At 44.8% G+C, this 19568-nt stretch overlaps 1 protein-coding gene across 5 annotated transcripts in view; it reads right to left on the reverse strand.

Annotated features, from left to right (window-relative positions):
* LOC116352824 (proline-rich protein 5-like) overlaps nucleotides 1-18491 on the reverse strand; it is a 24131-nt gene extending 5640 nt beyond the window's left edge. The window contains exons 1-2 of one of the 5 annotated variants that reach the window (XR_004209151.1): nucleotides 18205-18490; nucleotides 6978-7082 (exon numbers count right to left, since the gene is read on the reverse strand). Coding sequence is in view for 1 of the 5 variants with exons in the window: in XM_031821389.1 (XP_031677249.1) it covers nucleotides 200-237 (38 nt within the window). In the remaining 4 variants the exon portion in view is untranslated. Of the gene's footprint in view, nucleotides 1-199; nucleotides 339-6977; nucleotides 7083-17159; nucleotides 17723-18204 lie in introns of those variants that run through there. The other 4 variants (XR_004209152.1, XR_004209153.1, XR_004209154.1 and 1 more) reach the window with 4 other exon arrangements.
* Between the last annotated feature and the right edge of the window lie 1077 nt (nucleotides 18492-19568).

Here is a 19568-nt window from a genome sequence, read left to right on the forward strand (position 1 = left end):
TACTGTGTGACTGACTGTACACTACTGACCAACTACTGTGTGACTGACTAACACAAGTTGATACTCATACAGTGAATGAACTGGTGTCACAGAGATTTAAAGTCCCTCAAAAGCCTACAGTCATAAACCCATCAATCAAAAGACCACACGCCTGTAAATCAGGAACAACTAGAACATAATCACTAGAAACAGCACTTACTCCAGTAAATAGATTGGTACATAGTATCCCCACTCCATGATGCAGCATTGATGTAGGACAGAGGTGAAGACAAACTACAGCCATCCAGACAGGACAGGGTTAAGTTTCACACTCCTCCCTCCCCTCCTCCCCCTCTCTATCCCCTCCCTCTCCTCTCACCTCCTTCTCTCTCCCCTCCTCCTCTCACCTCATTCTCTCTCCCCTCCTCCCCCTCTCTATCCCCTCCCTCTCCTCTCACCTCCTTCTCTCTCCCCTCCTCTCTCCCCTCCTCCTCTCACCTCATTCTCTCTCCCCTCCTCCCCCTCTCTATCCCCTCCCTCTCCTCTCACCTCCTTCTCTCTCCCCTCCTCTCTCCCCTCCTCCTCTCTCCCCTCCTCCTCTCCCCTCATTCTCTCTCCCCTCCTCCCCCTCTCTATCCCCTCCCTCTCCTCTCACCTCCTTCTCTCTCCCCACCTCTCTCCCCTCCTCTCTCCCCTCCTCCTCTCACCTCATTCTCTCTCCCCTCCTCCTCTCTATCCCCTCTCTCTCCTCTCCCCTCCCCTCCTCCTCTCACCTCCTTCTCTCTCCCCTCCTCTATACCCCCCCCCCCCTCCTCTCCCCTCCTCCCCTCCCCTCCTTCTCTCTCCCCTCTCCTTCAGACTGCACCAGCCAAACTAAGCCCTGTGAGGGCCAGTGAGTACCAGCTAACGATATACAAAGGATCTATTCAGCCCAGCCTGACGAAAGGGGAACGCTTTAAAGGTGACAAGCATATTTACTCTCCCTCTGTGTTCAGGAGAAGAGAATGTGTGTGTGTGTGTGTGTGTGTGTGTGTGTGTGTGTGTGTGTGTGTGTGTGTGTGTGTGTCTGTGTGTTTTTTTGCCTGCATGCGGGCTAGATGCTAATGATGGGAGCTCTTTGAGGGTGCTCAGGGCTTTTTCCATTGGCCCTCCTCTCCTCCTCACCACGGTCCCGTTCACCAACAGGATATGTTCTCAAACAGGAAATGAAAATGAGTGTCCTTACATAGAAGTACAGGTAGAGGTTAAAGTGTTGCTACAGCTGCTTCTCTCACCCTGCACTGTTTATGACAACACTACAAGGCTATTTTTCTTCTATATAACTGACCCCGCATCTGTGAAACCTGTAGCATGTGGATACATTATTAACAAAACATCAGGTAGCCTGCTACCTCCTGTCAAAAGAAAAGTCCAAATATTATCTCCTGTTTTGTACACGAGAGACGCAACCCATCTGGGCCGGTGTCGCCAGGGCTCAGTTCTCCTCGGACTAGAACAGTCTAGAGTTTCAGACGGTCCAACATTCCTGAGTTTCCCACCGTCTGTATGTCTGCTCTGAAGAGATCATTATCCTCTTGAAGCTAGGGGGCACTATTTTTATGTTTGGAAAAATAACGTTCCCAAAGTAAACGGCCTATTTCTCAGGACCAGATGCTAGAATATGCATATAATTGACAGATTCGGATAGGAAACACTCTAAAGTTTCCAAAACTGTCAAAATATTGTCTGTGAGTATAACAGAACTGATATTGCAGGCAAAACCCTGAGATAAATCAAACCAGGAAGTGGCTTCTATTTTGAAAACTCCATGTTCCATAGCCTCCCATTGCTCCATTTAAAGGGATATCAACCAGAATCATTTTCCTATAGCTTCCTCAAGGTGTCAACAGTCTTCAGACATAGTTTCAGGCTTTTATTTTGAAGAATTAGCCAGAACGATAACATCGCGTCAATTGGTCACATGAGTTTTGCTCGCGCAACAGAGTTTGGATAGGTATTGCTTTTCCCTCTCCTAATGTGAAAGACATTTGCGGTTGATATTTGATCAATTATATGTTTTTTTTTAAACCTTAGGATTGATTATAAAAAACGTTTGACATGTTTCTGTGGAAATTATTGATATTATTTGGAATTTGTCTGCATTGTCGTGACCGCTCTTTCCTGTGGATTTCTGAACATAATGCGCCAAACAAACAGAGGTATTTTGGATATAAAAATAATCTTTATGGAACAAAAGGAACATTTGTTGTATAACTGGGAGTCTCCTGAGTGAAAACATCTGAAGATCATCAAAGGTAAACGATTAATTTGATTGCTTTTCTGATTTTCGTGACCAAGCTACCTGATGCTAAGTGTACTTAATGTTTTGTCATGCGATCGATAAACTTACACAAACGCTTGGATTGCGTTCGCTGTAAAGCATTATTTCAAAATCTGAGACGACAGGTGGATTAACAAAACGCTAAGCTTTTTGTTTTGCAATATTGCACTTGTGATTTCATGAATATGAATATTTGTAGTAATATTATTTGAGGCACTATGCTATTCAGTGGTTGCTGATGACAATTATCCCGCTTAAGGGATGGGTAGCATCAAGAATTAACATTACCAACCTCAGCCTCCAAGACACACACACACACACACACACCTCAGTTGTTATGTTTAATATAAAGGCAGTTGAGAAGCTAACGAAGTATCCCTGACTCCACACATTCTCTGTAATGTGATTTAGTGGTGCTGGGTAAAAACTCACTGCTGTCTACACACCAGCTATACAGGGACACACCTGACATAGTTACAGGCCCTTCAGCCTTCAAACATTACCATCTGACATTTATGAAGTTCTTATTTGTCCCGGGAACTACTAATTACTTGACACATTGGAAAGAGTTTACCAAAAAACTGAGCAAACTGGAATGCTATTTGTCCCTAAACAGAGAGTACACAGCAGAATACAGGACCACTGTGACTGGCCCAAAATTAAGGAAAGCTTTGACTATGTACAGACTCAGTGAGCAAAGCCTTGCTATTGAGAAAGGCCGCCGTAGGCAGACATGGCTCTCAAGAGAAGACAGGCTATGTGCACACTGCCCACAAAATGAGGTGGAAACTGAGCTGCACTTCTTAACATCCTGACAAATGTATGACCATATTAGAGACACATATTTCCCTCAGATTACACAGACCCACAAAGAATTACAAAACAAATCCAATTTTGATAAACTCCCATATCTACTGGGTGAAATACCACAGTGTGCAGCAAGATTTGTGACCTGTTGCCACAAGAAAAGGGCAACCAGTGAAGAACAAACACCATTGTAAATACAACCCATATTTATGCTTATTTATTTTCCCTTTTGCACATTGAAATGTGTTTATTCCTTTGAAACTTGTGAGTGTAATGTTTACTGTTCATTTCACTTCCTTTGTAAACACGTTTCCCATGTCAATAAACGCCTCTGGAATTGACTTGAGAGAGAGAGAAAGAGAGAGAGAAAGAGAGAGAGAAAGAGAGAGAGAAAGAGAGAGAGAAAGAGAGAGAGAAAGAGAGAGAGAGAGAGAGAGAGAGAGAGAGAGAGAGAGAGAGAGAGAAAGAGAGAGAAAGAGAGAGAGAGAGAGAGAGAGAGAGAGAGAAAGAGAGAGAGAGAGAGAGAGAGAGAGAGAAACAGGAAGAGACAGAGAGCGACAGAGAGCGACAGAGAGAAAGATGCGGGATAACAGAGAGTCTTGAGGTAGTGTAGAGAATAGATCAGTAGGTCGAAGAAGGTTTGTATGGGAGATCGGTAAGAGAAAGTTTGAGAGAGGTAAGAGAATGTTTGTATGGGAGATCGGTAAGAGAAAGTTTGAGAGAGGTAAGAGAATGTTTGTATGGGAGATTGGTAAGAGAAGGTTTGTATGGGAGATAGGAAAGCGAAGGTTTGACATAGGTAAGAGAAAGTGTGTATGGAGATAGGTAAGAGAAGGTTTGTATGGAGATATGTAGGAGAAGGTTTGTATGGGAGATAGGGAAGAGTAGGTTTGAGATAGGTAAGAGAAGGTCTGTATGGGAGAAAGGGAAGAATAGGTTTGAGATAGGTCAAATAAGATTGCACGGGAGTGTAGAGAAATGCTATTTCTTATGTAGGTGACCAAACTATTGTTAAGGGGGGGCTACCACTCAGAGTTGAGCCTGTGGGGTCCCCTACAGGATAGCTCCCGCATTACACTAATGGCCAAAACCAGCGCACACACACATGATCTCCGTTGTCTCTGAACGTTGAATGCCCGAAGAGGATTCTACGATGACGGACAGACTACTGAGCCAATGGCGGAAGACTACAGACTACACCCCAGCTAAACCAATCCAAAGATCCGATCTTCCCGAATCAACCTACTTTCTTTTCTATATAATAATGGTGTACTGATTGTAACGGCCTCTTCTTCGTCTGCGCTTCCGTACGAACCAGCGGGAGAGCCGTAATTACGCTGTTCTAGATATCTTCACTCTGAATAAACTGTAGCTTGTCATACAATTTACCACCTTGTCTGAATCGATCCTTGACCGACTCGTCCGTCTACATATCCAATTACTAACAGAAAATAGGTAAGAGAAGGTTTGTATGGGAGATCGGTAGGAGAAGGTCTCTGAATTAGAGAGGTGCGGTGGGCTAGCTTTACAGTTGTGATACTACACCCCTGAAAGGAGGGAAATACTGACACGCAACATCAGAGACAAAATTAAACTTAGGACATTTACCTGTACTGTTTGCATGGTGATATCATTGTAATGTAGGCCTTATTGGGGAGATAGGCCATGGTGATATCATTTTAATGTAGGTCTTATTGGGGAGATAGGCCATGTTGATATCATTTTAATGTAGGCCTTATTGGGGAGATAGGCCATGTTGATATCATTTTAATGTAGGCCTTATTGGGAAGATAGACCATAGATGTAAGTTCCTAACTTGTTTGACAAAATTCGTACAGATTTTCTGAGGGGACCCTACACGGGGCCCCGACCCCAAATTTGGTAACCACTGTACTAACCCCTCTCTCTGTGTCTGCTTCCTCCTGCATGCATTGCAGCCTCACCACTGAGCACCACATCACTGTCTCAGTAGCCTACCCTCTGTAAAGAAAGTATTTTTCTGCTACGTTTAACGTTCGCTTCTCACTTCATCCTTCTGGTTCAGTAATACCAGCCAGACGTTAGCTTCTCACTTCATCCTTCTGGTTCAGTAATACCAGCCAGACGTTAGCTTCTCACTTCATCCTTCTGGTTCAGTAATACCAGCCAGACGTTCGCTTCTCACTTCATCCTTCTGGTTCAGTAATACCAGCCAGACGTTAGCTTCTCACTTCATCCTTCTGGTTCAGTAATACCAGCCAGACATTAGCTTCTCACTTCATCCTTCTGGTTCAGTAATACCAGCCAGACGTTAGCTTCTCACTTCATCCTTCTGGTTCACTAATACCAGCCAGACGTTAGCTTCTCACTTCATCCTTCTGGTTCAGTAATACCAGCCAGACGTTCGCTTCTCACTTCATCCTTCTGGTTCAGTAATACCAGCCAGACGTTAGCTTCTCACTTCATCCTTCTGGTTCAGTAATACCAGCCAGACGTAAGCTTCTCACTTCATCCTTCTGGTTCAGTAATACCAGCCAGACGTTAGCTTCTCACTTCATCCTTCTGGTTCAGTAATGCCAGCCAGACGTTCGCTTCTCACTTCATCCTTCTGGTTCAGTAATACCAGCCAGACGTTAGCTTCTCACTTCATCCTTCTGGTTCAGTAATACCAGCCAGACGTTAGCTTCTCACTTCATCCTTCTGGTTCAGTAATACCAGCCAGACGTTAGCTTCTCACTTCATCCTTCTGGTTCAGTAATGCCAGCCAGACGTTCGCTTCTCACTTCATCCTTCTGGTTCAGTAATACCAGCCAGACGTTAGCTTCTCACTTCATCCTTCTGGTTCAGTAATACCAGCCAGACGTTAGCTTCTCACTTCATCCTTCTGGTTCAGTAATACCAGCCAGACGTTAGCTTCTCACTTCATCCTTCTGGTTCAGCAATACCAGCCAGAGCACTTCAACACTACGATACTCGAAGTCTCTGTCGGCAGCTAGCCACCTGACTGACTGACATATCTATTAGCGACTATGTACCAACATTACGACACTAGAAGTCTCTGCAGGCAGCTAGACACCTGACTGACTGACATATCTATTAGCGACTATGTACCAACACTACGACACTAGAAGTCTCTGTCGGCAGCTAGCCACCTGACTAACTGACATATCTATTAGCGACTATGTACCAACACTACGACACTAGAAGTCTCTGTCGGCAGCTAGCCACCTGACTGACATATCTATTAGCGACTATGTACCAACACTACGACACTAGAAGTCTCTGTCGGCAGCTAGCCACCTGACTGACATATCTATTAGCGACTATGTACCAACACTACGACACTAGAAGTCTCTGTCGGCAGCTAGACACCTGACTGACTGACATATCTATTTGCGACTATGTACCAACACTACGACACTAGAAGTCTCTGTTGGCAGCTAGACACCTGACTGACTGACATATCTATTAGCGACTATGTACCAACACTACGACACTAGAAGTCTCTGTCGGCAGCTAGCCACTTGACTGACTGACATATCTATTAGCGACTATATACCAACGCTACGACACTAGAAGTCTCTGTCGGCAGCTAGCCACCTGACTGACTGACATATCTATTAGCGACTATGTACCAACACTATGACACTAGAAGTCTCTGTCGGCAGCTAGCCACCTGACTGACTGACATATCTATTAGCGACTATGTACCAACACTACGACACTAGAAGTCTCTGTCGGCAGCTAGCCACCTGACTGACTGACATATCTATTAGCGACTATGTACCAATTGTGCACTCGTGAGTCGGTGTTTGTTTGTTTGGGTGTGTGTGTGTGTGTGTGTCTGTGTGTGTGTGCACGGAGAGAGGGGCAGTGACTTGTGGTCTCTCACCTCCTAAAGGAATGGGTGCGTTCTTCCATCCGAGGTGAGGTTTCAAAGGTGAGGGGTGGGGGTCAGAGACTGAACTTGACCTAGGGACCGGTGTCCAGCCAGCATCTTTCACAAACAACAAGAAAGCACACCAGTCACAGTACAGAACATGCTCTATCCATAGAGTTGGTTAGAGGACTCAACTTGGATATAACCTGTTTTAACACGGACATTGCCACTGAGCGCTTACACCATTGTAAAGTAGTCAACTGGGTGGGGATTCCTATGGGTTGGGAGCGATCAGCCAATTATCAGAGCATTCAAATTGGGTGTTATGGTTTATAAATGGCTTTAAGCTATATCACCGCCATCTAGTGGCCAAAATAAATTAATGACACTCAGGATTTGGTTCAGGACTCCAGCACTGTAGGTGGCGGTAAATCAACAATATTAACTTTTCACTTTTTTCAAACACAAACGAAGAAGAAAATGTCCAACTGTAAAATGGAGATGGCCCATGCTGTCAGATGCCATTAGGGCACAGACACGAAGTTGAGATGTCTTTCCATCTCTATGGTTCTATCTCAGTCTCCAATGCATTTCTTTACATCAACTCTTATTGCAAACTGATTTTGTTTTTTCACACATTGTATTAAACCTTCCCATAGTCACCTCATCTCAACTCTGATTCATACACTTCACACTTCTATATATGACGTCATACAACAATAACCCACAGAGGGCAAACATGTACCAAGGCCTCTTCCCCTGTTGCACTACCATTCACCCAGCACTGCAAGAGGAAAACAAACTACCACGTCACAGTAGGGAACTGACAGTTGGTTAGTGTGTGACGCTCTCAGAGATCCAACAGTTGGTTAGTGTGCGACGCTCTCAGAGATCCAACAGTTGGTTAGCGTGCGACGCTCTCAGAGATCCAACAGTTGGTTAGTGTGTAACGCTCTAATGGATCCAACAGTTGGTTAGCGTGTGACGCTGTCAGAGATCCAACAGTTGGTTAGCGTGTGACGCTATCAGAGATCCAACAGTTGGTTAGCGTGCGACGCTCTCAGAGATCCAACAGTTAGTTAGCGTGCGACGCTCTCAGATATCCAACAGTTGGTTAGCGTGCGACGCTCTCAGATATCCAACAGTTGGTTAGCGTGCGACGCTCTCAGATATCCAACAGTTAGTTAGCGTGCGACGCTCTCAGATATCCAACAGTTGGTTAGCGTGCGACGCTCTCAGATATCCAACAGTTGGTTAGCGTGCGACGCTCTCAGAGATCCAACAGTTGGTTAGCGTGCGACGCTCTCAGATATCCAACAGTTGGTTAGCGTGCGACGCTCTCAGAGATCCAACAGTTGGTTAGCGTGTGACGCTCTCAGAGATCCAACAGTTGGTTAGCGTGCGACGCTCTCAGATATCCAACAGTTGGTTAGCGTGTGACGCTCTCAGAGATCCAACAGTTGGTTAGCGTGCGACGCTCTCAGAGATCCAACAGTTGGTTAGCGTGTGACGCTCTCAGAGATCCAACAGTTGGTTAGCGTGCGACGCTCTCAGAGATCCAACAGTTGGTTAGCGTGCAACGCTCTCCTCCTCTCCTCTTTGTTTCTCCTCAGTTGTAATCTGTGTTCCGTGACTGTGTGTGTTTTGGGTTGTTGTGCCCAGTCCCCCAACACAGCCCCCCACACAGACTGAACTGGGTTCAAAAGGCTATGATGCAGAATGATTGATACCCCACTGAGAGACAGGAGTAGCGTGTGTCTCTGTCGACTAGATCAAAGAACTGAGGTCAACAAGTTCATTGAAATAAAGGGGCCATTCTACTTCGGCAGATGGCACATGGAAACATGTTTAAGTAGTGGTTTACTCAGAGATTTGGACTTTACATTCTCAGAGACTCAAAGCTAGTGTCTGACACTACAACATTAGCTACACTACTTCATCTTCCTTTCAGAGGCATCAGGCGTTTTACATAATAGACTTAAATCCAGTCTTCTAGTTGACCGTCCGTCTGTTTCTCATCACAGTGGAGGTCATAGAGAGCCTGGAATGCAGGGCTAACCAAAAGTTTGGAGATCAAACCAGAGACATCAATATATTCCAAGGCAGACAGAGAGAGGGAGGGGGACAGGGTGCATCCTGGGTACCTTCTGGCGGATGCCAGAGAGGTGGCAGCTCAGCACTCCTGCCCAATAAAATATTATAATTAAATGAATATGGGTGCAGTCACCACACACACACACACACACACACACACACTGTAGTGAGACACTTGATTCTCTTCCATCAAACTCCCTAAAGAGGTGCTGAGATCCTCCGCATAAAACAGACGACGGGTCCTCATGAACGAGTCTAGCCGAGGAAGTGCCCGACTCAAACCTCAAAACAACACACGTGCTTGATGTTTCTATATTCTCAACTCTTCATATTTCAGACAGTAATCATACCCAATGAACTGAACCATCAGAATAAGTCAGAGAAGAGAATGTTTCGACTGAATCTAAAACAGAAGATGGTATCTCTACTGTAACTATAGGGAGGGGGTTAACTACATATGCTGTTAATTTGTTCACAGATCTTAATTAAATATGATTGCATTGCCCAAGTTACTCGAATGACTCTGCTATGACTCAACTCTGCTCCATGGAGTGTTCTGATGTTCCTGGCCTCTCTCTCCTGTCACCTGTCTGGCTACTGGCTACAGCCCCTGTTCCACCTGCCACTCTGGGCCAATGGCCAGTCAGAAGTCAGACTTGGCCGCGATCCCAGGCTCTAGTCCTGGACACCACATCACACAGTCACAGCTGACAGAACAGCCAAAAGGCACACAGCAGCTTTACAGCCAATCCCCTGCTTAAAGTCTGCTGCTCTAGTCTGCAATTCCACAGGTTTCCATCCAACCTCTCTGGTGCCAGGAACAAACCCTGGTATGGAGATGTCATCTGGGCTGCGGCTGCTCCCTCTCATCTCTGGCTCTGCTCTAGGATTCTCTGCCTCTTGACTTCCTTTCTCTATTGTTCTCTCTCTCACTCTAGTCTCCCCCCCCCCCTTCTCTCCACCTGGTCTCTAGTGTAACATGAGTGGGCTCCCTGCCATCACCACTGTGTAAACAGATAGCAGGATGTTCCCCAAGTGAAAACTAACCCTGATCCAAGATAATGCAGGAGGACACCCAACACTAACTCACTCATCCCAGTCACACTGACTGGCACCAGGGCAACACTCAGTCCTGAACATTACTACCCACAGCACCCAACACTCAGTCCTGACCATTACTACCCACAGCACCCAACACTCAGTCCTGACAATTACTACCCACAGCACCCAACACTCAGTCCTGACCATTACTACCCACAGCACCCAACACTCAGTCCTGACCATTACTACCCACAGCACCCAACACTCAGTCCTGACCATTACTACCCGCAGCACCCAACACTCAGTCCTGAACATTACTACCCACAGCACCCAACATAATAATAATAATGAGCTAGTGTTAGTGCTGTATACTTGTACTGGTAATTTCAGGCAGAAGAGACCAGTTGAAAAGGAGTGTGCAGTGTTTCTAAATATTGAACTGTGTTATTTCCAACCGAGCATGCAGCCTGCAGGTAAAACAGTTTGAAAAAGTAGGGAAAAAAAGTGACAATTCTAATTCCATCAGAGTTCCTGAACTTGGTCGCCACCTGCTGGTTACAGTCTGCCACTGCAGCGGTGGACAGGTAATGCATAAACCAGGTCAAGAGGAAGGATGCTAACTTCTATAAACCTATCGAACTCACATTAAAGAGGACAACCATATCCCAATAAGCAAAAGGCCATTGAAAATACATATTTCACAACTATTTTTCAGACATTGACATCAGGTACATTTTAGGTGATGAAAATATGGATCTTCCGGACATTGAAAATAACCCATTTTCTGGACGTTGAAATCAGGTGCATTTGAAAATACTTATTTTTTCGATCATTGATTCCATGGCCAAATTTCAACTGATATACATTCTCAATTATAATAAGTAAGCATTATATTACAGTATTACAGCATTATATTACAGTATTACAGCATTATATTACAGTATTACAGCATTATATTACAGTATTACAGCATTATATTACAGTATTACAGCATTATATTACAGTATTACAGCATTATATTACAGTTATCACAAGACTTGTCTGAAGGTCCCATGGTACCAGTTGAAAAAAATGAACGGAGGTATGGAGACTGTTTAGGGACAAAAACACGAGGTTGAATACATGTAAAAAATCGTGATCTTTCATAAATCTCTGAGATACAGGACAGACACTTCAGAACAAACTTCCTTTTGATCTGTTGTTCCATGTAGTGAATCTATTATTCGATGCATTTGAATATGCTAATAGCAGTAAGGTCCCCCCCCCAAAAAATTCATCCAATCATATTTTTCTTCTGTTTTTTTTTTTATTCTTCAAGGGGTCTTAAAATTCAAAAATCAAACAGCTAAATGATCCTTAGTAGAACCCCCACCCTCTGGCTTAGACAGGTTTTAATAGGAAAGAGGAACCAATTGTAGATCGCAACAAAATATTTATCTATCACAGGCAGTAAGTTCCTCTGGATAAGAGCGTCTGCTGAATGACCAAAATGTAAATGTAAAAAAACACTTGCAAAGCAGCTTGATATTATTCTAATGAGCTCCGCCCCCAAACAAGTACAAATTTGGCCGTTGCGGACCAGATCCAAATCTGAACGAATCATAGACGTCTAGGCTGTTTCACAAGTTTGAACATCACAGTACAGTACGGCACAGTTTAGCACAGTAGAGTACAGTAGTTTTATTCAGTCGAGTACAATACAGTAGAGTTTAATTAGAGTAGAATACAGTAATTCAGTACATTAGAGTACACTACAGTAAAGTATAGTTTAATTCAGTACAATACATGTTAATTCAGTAGAGTACAGTATAGTTTAATTCAGTAGAGTACAATACAGTACACTATACTTTACTAAGTTACTGTACACTGCTGTCCAAACCCGTGAAACATAGATGTCTATGATTGGTTCAGATTTGGTCCGGACCAAAATTCAACATCCCTGGAGGATGACTGAGGACCAAAAAGAGATGTCCAGAAGACATCAAAACGCTTACTGGGATGCTGTTTTAAGGGCAGTGGGGATACAGGCCTAACAGTCATATTATGCCAATAAGTCCCTCCAATGATCTACTCTACTTGACCTATACAGGTGCTCATTCTCACATAACCTACAGCATACACATTCACTAAGTTTAATTCTCATTGATGACATGGCAGTATTGATCAATCCAGATTGGAGATCTACCTGTGTCCCCCATATAAAAAGGTACTGTCCATCTTGACTGTCTCCCAAACAAAATCAACAATAACCACAAACATTCATCCCACCACTCAAAAATCACAAACCACCACTCCCCTTCCAGTATCCTGAAGAATACGTTTCCATCCCCTACTTTCTCATTTGAATCAAGTTATTTACCTCTTTCCCAAGGACCCTTACCATAAACCGGGTTGGTAGTTGGTATCTTCTACCCAACCCTTCCCTTTAAACCTAAACCAGGTTAATATCCTCTACCCAACCCTTCCCCTTGAACCAGGATCATATCCTCTATCCAACCCTTCCCCTTGAACCAGGATCATATCCTCTACCCAACCCTTCCCCTTGAACCAGGATCATATCCTCTACCCAACCCTTCCCCTTGAACCAGGTTAATATCCTCTACCCAACCCTTCCCCTTGAACCAGGTTAATATCCTCTACCCAACCCTTCCCCTTGAACCAGGATCATATCCTCTACCCAACCCTTCCCCTTGAACCAGGTTAATATCCTCTACCCAACCCTTCCCCTTGAACCAGGTTAATATCCTCTACCCAACCCTTCCCCTTGAACCAGGTTAATATCCTCTACCCAACCCTTCCCCTTGAACCAGGTTAATATCCTCTACCCAACCCTTCCCCTTGAACCAGGATCATATCCTCTACCCAACCCTTCCCCTTGAACCAGGATCATATCCTCTACCCAACCCTTCCCCTTGAACCAGGATCATATCCTCTACCCAACCCTTCCCCTTGAACCAGGATCATATCCTCTACCCAACCCTTCCCCTTGAACCAGGATCATATCCTCTACCCAACCCTTCCCCTTGAACCAGGATCATATCCTCTACCCAACCCTTCCCCTTGAACCAGGATCATATCCTCTACCCAACCCTTCCCCTTGAACCAGGATCATATCCTCTACCCAACCCTTCCCCTTGAACCAGGATCATATCCTCTACCCAACCCTTCCCCTTGAACCAGGATCATATCCTCTATCCAACCCTTCCCCTTGAACCAGGATCATATCCTCTACCCAACCCTTCCCCTTAAACCAGGATCATATCCTCTACCCAACCCTTCCCCTTGAACCAGGATCATATCCTCTACCCAACCCTTCCCCTTAAACCAGGATCATATCCTCTACCCAACCCTTCCCCTTGAACCAGGATCATATCCTCTACCCAACCCTTCCATTTAAACCAGGATCATATCCTCTACCCAACCCTTCCCCTTGAACCAGGTTAATATCCTCTACCCAACCCTTCCCCTTGAACCAGGTTAATATCCTCTACCCAACCCTTCCCCTTGAACCAGGTTAATATCCTCTACCCAACCCTTCCCCTTGAACCAGGATCATATCCTCTACCCAACCCTTCCCCTTGAACCAGGATCATATCCTCTACCCAACCCTTCCCCTTGAACCAGGATCATATCCTCTACCCAACCCTTCCCTTTAAACCAGGATCATATCCTCTACCCAACCCTTCCCCTTGAACCAGGATCATATCCTCTACCCAACCCTTCCCCTTGAACCAGGATCATATCCTCTATCCAACCCTTCCCCTTGAACCAGGATCATATCCTCTACCCAACCCTTCCCCTTAAACCAGGATCATATCCTCTACCCAACCCTTCCCCTTGAACCAGGATCATATCCTCTACCCAACCCTTCCCCTTAAACCAGGATCATATCCTCTACCCAACCCTTCCCCTTGAACCAGGATCATATCCTCTACCCAACCCTTCCATTTAAACTAGGATCATATCCTCTACCCAACCCTTCCCCTTGAACCAGGTTAATATCCTCTACCCAACCCTTCCCCTTGAACCAGGTTAATATCCTCTACCCAACCCTTTCCCTTGAACCAGGTTAATATCCTCTACCCAACCCTTCCCCTTGAACCAGGATCATATCCTCTACCCAACCCTTCCCCTTGAACCAGGATCATATCCTCTACCCAACCCTTCCCCTTGAACCAGGATCATATCCTCTACCCAACCCTTCCCTTTAAACCAGGATCATATCCTTTACCCAACCCTTCCCCTTGAACCAGGATCATATCCTCTACCCAACCCTTCCATTTAAACCAGGATCATATCCTCTACCCAACCCTTCCCCTTGAACCAGGATCATATCCTCTACCCAACCCTTCCCCTTGAACCAGGATCATATCCTCTACCCAACCCTTCCCCTTGAACCAGGATCATATCCTCTACCCAACCCTTCCCCTTGAACCAGGATCATATCCTCTACCCAACCCTTCCCCTTAAGCCAGGATCATATCCTCTACCCAACCCTTCCCCTTGAACCAGGATCATATCCTCTACCCAACCCTTCCCCTTGAACCAGGATCATATCCTCTACCCAACCCTTCCCCTTAAACCAGGATCATATCCTCTACCCAACCCTTCCCCTTGAACCAGGATCATATCCTCTACCCAACCCTTCCCCTTAAACCAGGTTAATATCCTCTACCCAACCCTTCCCCTTAAACCAGGTTAATATCCTCTACCCAACCCTTCCCCTTGAACCAGGATCATATCCTCTACCCAACCCTTCCCCTTGAACCAGGATCATATCCTCTACCCAACCCTTCCCCTTGAACCAGGATCATATCCTCTACCCAACCCTTCCCCTTGAACCAGGATCATATCCTCTACCCAACCCTTCCCCTTGAACCAGGATCATATCCTCTACCCAACCCTTCCCTTTAAACCAGGATCATATCCTTTACCCAACCCTTCCCCTTGAACCAGGATCATATCCTCTACCCAACCCTTCCATTTAAACCAGGATCATATCCTCTACCCAACCCTTCCCCTTGAACCAGGATCATATCCTCTACCCAACCCTTCCCCTTAAACCAGGATCATATCCTCTACCCAACCCTTCCCCTTGAACCAGGATCATATCCTCTACCCAACCCTTCCCCTTGAACCAGGATCATATCCTCTACCCAACCCTTCCCCTTAAACCAGGTTAATATCCTCTACCCAACCCTTCCCCTTAAACCAGGTTAATATCCTCTACCCAACCCTTCCCCTTGAACCAGGATCATATCCTCTACCCAACCCTTCCCCTTGAACCAGGATCATATCCTCTACCCAACCCTTCCCCTTAAACCAGGTTAATATCCTCTACCCAACCCTTCCCCTTGAACCAGGATCATATCCTCTACCCAACCCTTCCCCTTAAACCAGGTTAATATCCTCTATCCAACCCTTCCCCTTAAACCAGGTTAATATCCTCTATCCAACCCTTCCCCTTAAACCAGGTTAATATCCTCTATCCAACCCTTCCCCTTAAACCAGGTTAATATCCTCTATCCAACCCTTCCCCTTAAACCAGGTTAATATCCTCTATCCAACCCTTCCCCTTAAACCAGGTTAATATCCTCTATCCAACCCTTCCCCTTAAACCAGGTTAATATCCTCTACCCAACCCTTCCCCTTGAACCAGGTTAATATCCTCTATCCAACCCTTCCCCTTAAACCAGGTTAATATCCTCTATCCAACCCTTCCCCTTAAACCAGGTTAATATCCTCTACCCAACCCTTCCCCTTAAACCAGGTTAATATCCTCTATCCAACCCTTCCCCTTAAACCAGGTTAATATCCTCTATCCAACCCTTCCCCTTAAACCAGGTTAATATCCTCTATCCAACCCTTCCCCTTAAACCAGGTTAATATCCTCTACCCAACCCTTCCCCTTAAACCAGGTTAATATCCTCTATCCAACCCTTCCCCTTGAACCAGGTTAATATCCTCTACCCAACCCTTCCCCTTAAACCAGGTTAATATCCTCTATCCAACCCTTCCCCTTGAACCAGGTTAATATCCTCTATCCAACCCTTCCCCTTGAACCAGGTTAATATCCTCTACCCAACCCTTCCCCTTGAACCAGGATCATATCCTCTACCCAACCCTTCCCCTTGAACCAGGATCATATCCTCTACCCAACCCTTCCCCTTGAACCAGGTTAATATCCTCTATCCAACCCTTCCCCTTAAACCAGGTTAATATCCTCTATCCAACCCTTCCCCTTGAACCAGGTTAATATCCTCTACCCAACCCTTCCCCTTAAACCAGGTTAATATCCTCTATCCAACCCTTCCCCTTAAACCAGGTTAATATCCTCTATCCAACCCTTCCCCTTGAACCAGGTTAATATCCTCTATCCAACCCTTCCCCTTAAACCAGGTTAATATCCTCTATCCAACCCTTCCCCTTGAACCAGGTTAATATCCTCTATCCAACCCTCTATTTTATTTGATTTTTTTTTTAAACTTTTACTTCTTTACATGTTTTAATCCATTAAAGTTTGTTTTAATCAAATCAATGAGAACTCCATCACCCTTGTACCGTTACCTTGCCAAACCTGACCTTCACCATACATGCAGAAGAGGGATAGAAGAGGGTATGAAGCCCTGAGGTGTCCCTGCCAGTCCCAGAGCTCTCAACTGTCTCCCTACTCCATTAGTCTCTGTCATCCAACACGTTTAGATTGTTGTTTTTTGTTGACATTTTGACAGTATATCAATATGTCCCCTCTAAAAGATACAAAGGACAAGGTCAAAGGACATACGGGGTTGCCCGTGTCTCCGAAACCGCCAACGTCTCACCTCTCTCCGGAACGCTGCGGTCGCACACCTAAAACCAATCCCGGAGACAGTCTGGACAGCCTATGCTACTGCTCTGGTGTTGTATCGCTATTTCGGTATATATTATATCTATTTATAACAAGGCACGGTATCATTCGACAACTTTATATCATGGCTACAGACGGAGTTGACAACCACCATTAACGTTAGGCAAATCAAGTCAATAAGCTACACAGCGGACGTTTATAAAGGTACCCACGTGTATGGTCGCTGTCTTCCTCTGGCGGTGCGCTACAACATGCCACAAATATAATATATAGGCGCTCCAACACGCACTGGAAAATTATATCAAAATCTTTGTTTCAATCCTTCTTGGTTAATAGAAAGTTGGCAAAGGTAGACAGTAACACTGAAGCTGTCCCGAAAGGGTCCTTGTCTGTCTGAGTATGCCAGTGGAGTACGGATGTGTAAACGGAGCCGACTCCGAGGATGTCACGAATCGTGGATGTTTCCTCTTGTTGACTTGAGTTCGCAGCGCCAGCTGCAACTGTATCTAGTCGAGTCCGCGTAACACAAGCGTCTGCAAGTGTCTGTGGAATGTGTGTAGACTAGAGTGTGTGTGTTTGTGCGCGCACCGTAGTATTTCCACCGGTCTGTCTGTGCTGAGAGTGCATGGAGAAACTGCTAAACGAGAGATTGTCCCACGCTATGAGTTCTGGAGCTGTGCCAGTGCCAAGATGAGTTAGTAGACAACCGGTTTTAAATCTGCAGTCTGTGGCGCCTCCGAACAACAATGTATAATGTTTAAATCATTTAAAACCAAAGCATTCAGCCTAATGATCCCCATAAAGCTATAAAGACAATCCTGTACATTACACTAAGTGCTCATTAAAGAGAAAGCAGTGATTCAGCTGTGCACTCTCTTGACAAAATGCTGGTGATCAGCAAGTTTTCAGATCCACTATCCAATCCCCACCTAATCCAACATCAATGGATTTGTCAAAGCACCACTGAGGATCTTCACAGAACCTAGATATTTGACACCACTGAGGATCTTCACAGAACCTAGATATTTGACACCACTGAGGATCTTCACAGAACCTAGATATTTGACACCACTGAGGATCTTCACAGAACCTAGATATTTGACACCACTGAGGATCTTCACAGAACCTAGATATTTGACAGACATTTCAGTCCCACTGTTGCTTGAAGTCTGTGAAGAGACTGAAGGAAGAGTTATGGGAAGATCTCCCCAAAACAAACCTCTTAGAACAAGAAACCATATCAGAGAATCAACCAACCTTTGATTGTCCATCATCCTTCTGGAAGATATTTGAGGTATTTTGACGATGATGATCAGCAACCTGCTGTTCTGTTTGACTTCTATAGTACCAAGTGTTTTGAGAATGTCACATGGCAAAGTCCAACTCCCAAGGTCAGGAATATCTGCCTTTACAATGCTGGGGCCATAAAGGAATAGCAGTAAGGTACCTGGGGAACATAGAGCATGAGAAAGTTCTCTCTCTCTCTCTCTCTCCCTCTCTGGTTTAATGTGTAGCTTGTTGAGTAGCCAGAGTCATAAATGCCTGATGCTGTGGTGAGAGAATGTTTGTTTAGGGTCATGGAACTAACATTAAGGCCCAGAGAATGGCATGTGTCCAAACACACCGTCATTCAACCAATACTAGTATATACAATACCATACCGTGTAGAAAGGTTGATTCTAAAAGTACACAATTAAAATTTTACTGGTTATATATATATATATATATATATATATATATATATATATATATATATACACAGAATATATCATTTCATCATTAGGGACAGGAGCTTTTCAGGACTAGAGGTAACCTCCTGGCCTTGTGCATGGAATACCAGCATGCAGTATGTTGGGGGAAGTCAGGAATATTTAACCACACTTTGTCTCTTCATGCCAAGCACTTTATTTTATGTTTGACCCTTATGATCCAGCCAGAGCCGGTTCCAAGAGACAGACATAACCTGACCGAAGTGTGTTGAATTGTTTTTAGAACTCAGTCGGGGTCTCAACTTCCTGTTGACAGTTAGAATAGTAGAATACACAAGGTGCAATTTCTACATGTGGTTGTGCATCAACAGTTTCTCTCTTGTTATGTCAGCCACTGATAGTCACTCAATTATCCATGTTAGTTAACCATTTTTACATTGGTAAATGAGTCTAGCCAACTATCTAAACTTGTAGTAATCATGGCCGAATACCAACTGGGCACACAGGGCATGTGTCCAGGGGCCCTAACCTCCAGGGGGCCCCCATTGATTTTGTTAGTCAGTCTCACTCAGATATCATTAACATGATAAAAGTCCTGGCACAATCCCCCCTGCCTGTCTGGTTGGGGTATGTGTGACTGTGCCACATTTCCATTAACCTTGCAGAATCATTAACTGGACTGGGCACTTCAAAGGAAAGATGAAAGTTTGCCTCAATCTTTTTTGCAATTCCAGATTATCCGTACATGAAAACTGTCAGCAAATTTCCCTTCAGAAGCCTGTTCCTTAAAAGAGGATTGGTAAAAATGTGAATGTTAAATCTGGTGTGTGCCAGGATAGGGAAAATGTTTTTATGTTTTGAGAGTTGAGGCATGATGCTTATGGTACACTACATGACCAAGAGTATGTGGAC

The sequence above is a fragment of the Oncorhynchus kisutch genome, unplaced genomic scaffold (assembly GCF_002021735.2).
Source record: "Oncorhynchus kisutch isolate 150728-3 unplaced genomic scaffold, Okis_V2 scaffold3968, whole genome shotgun sequence".
NCBI lineage: Eukaryota > Metazoa > Chordata > Actinopteri > Salmoniformes > Salmonidae > Oncorhynchus > Oncorhynchus kisutch.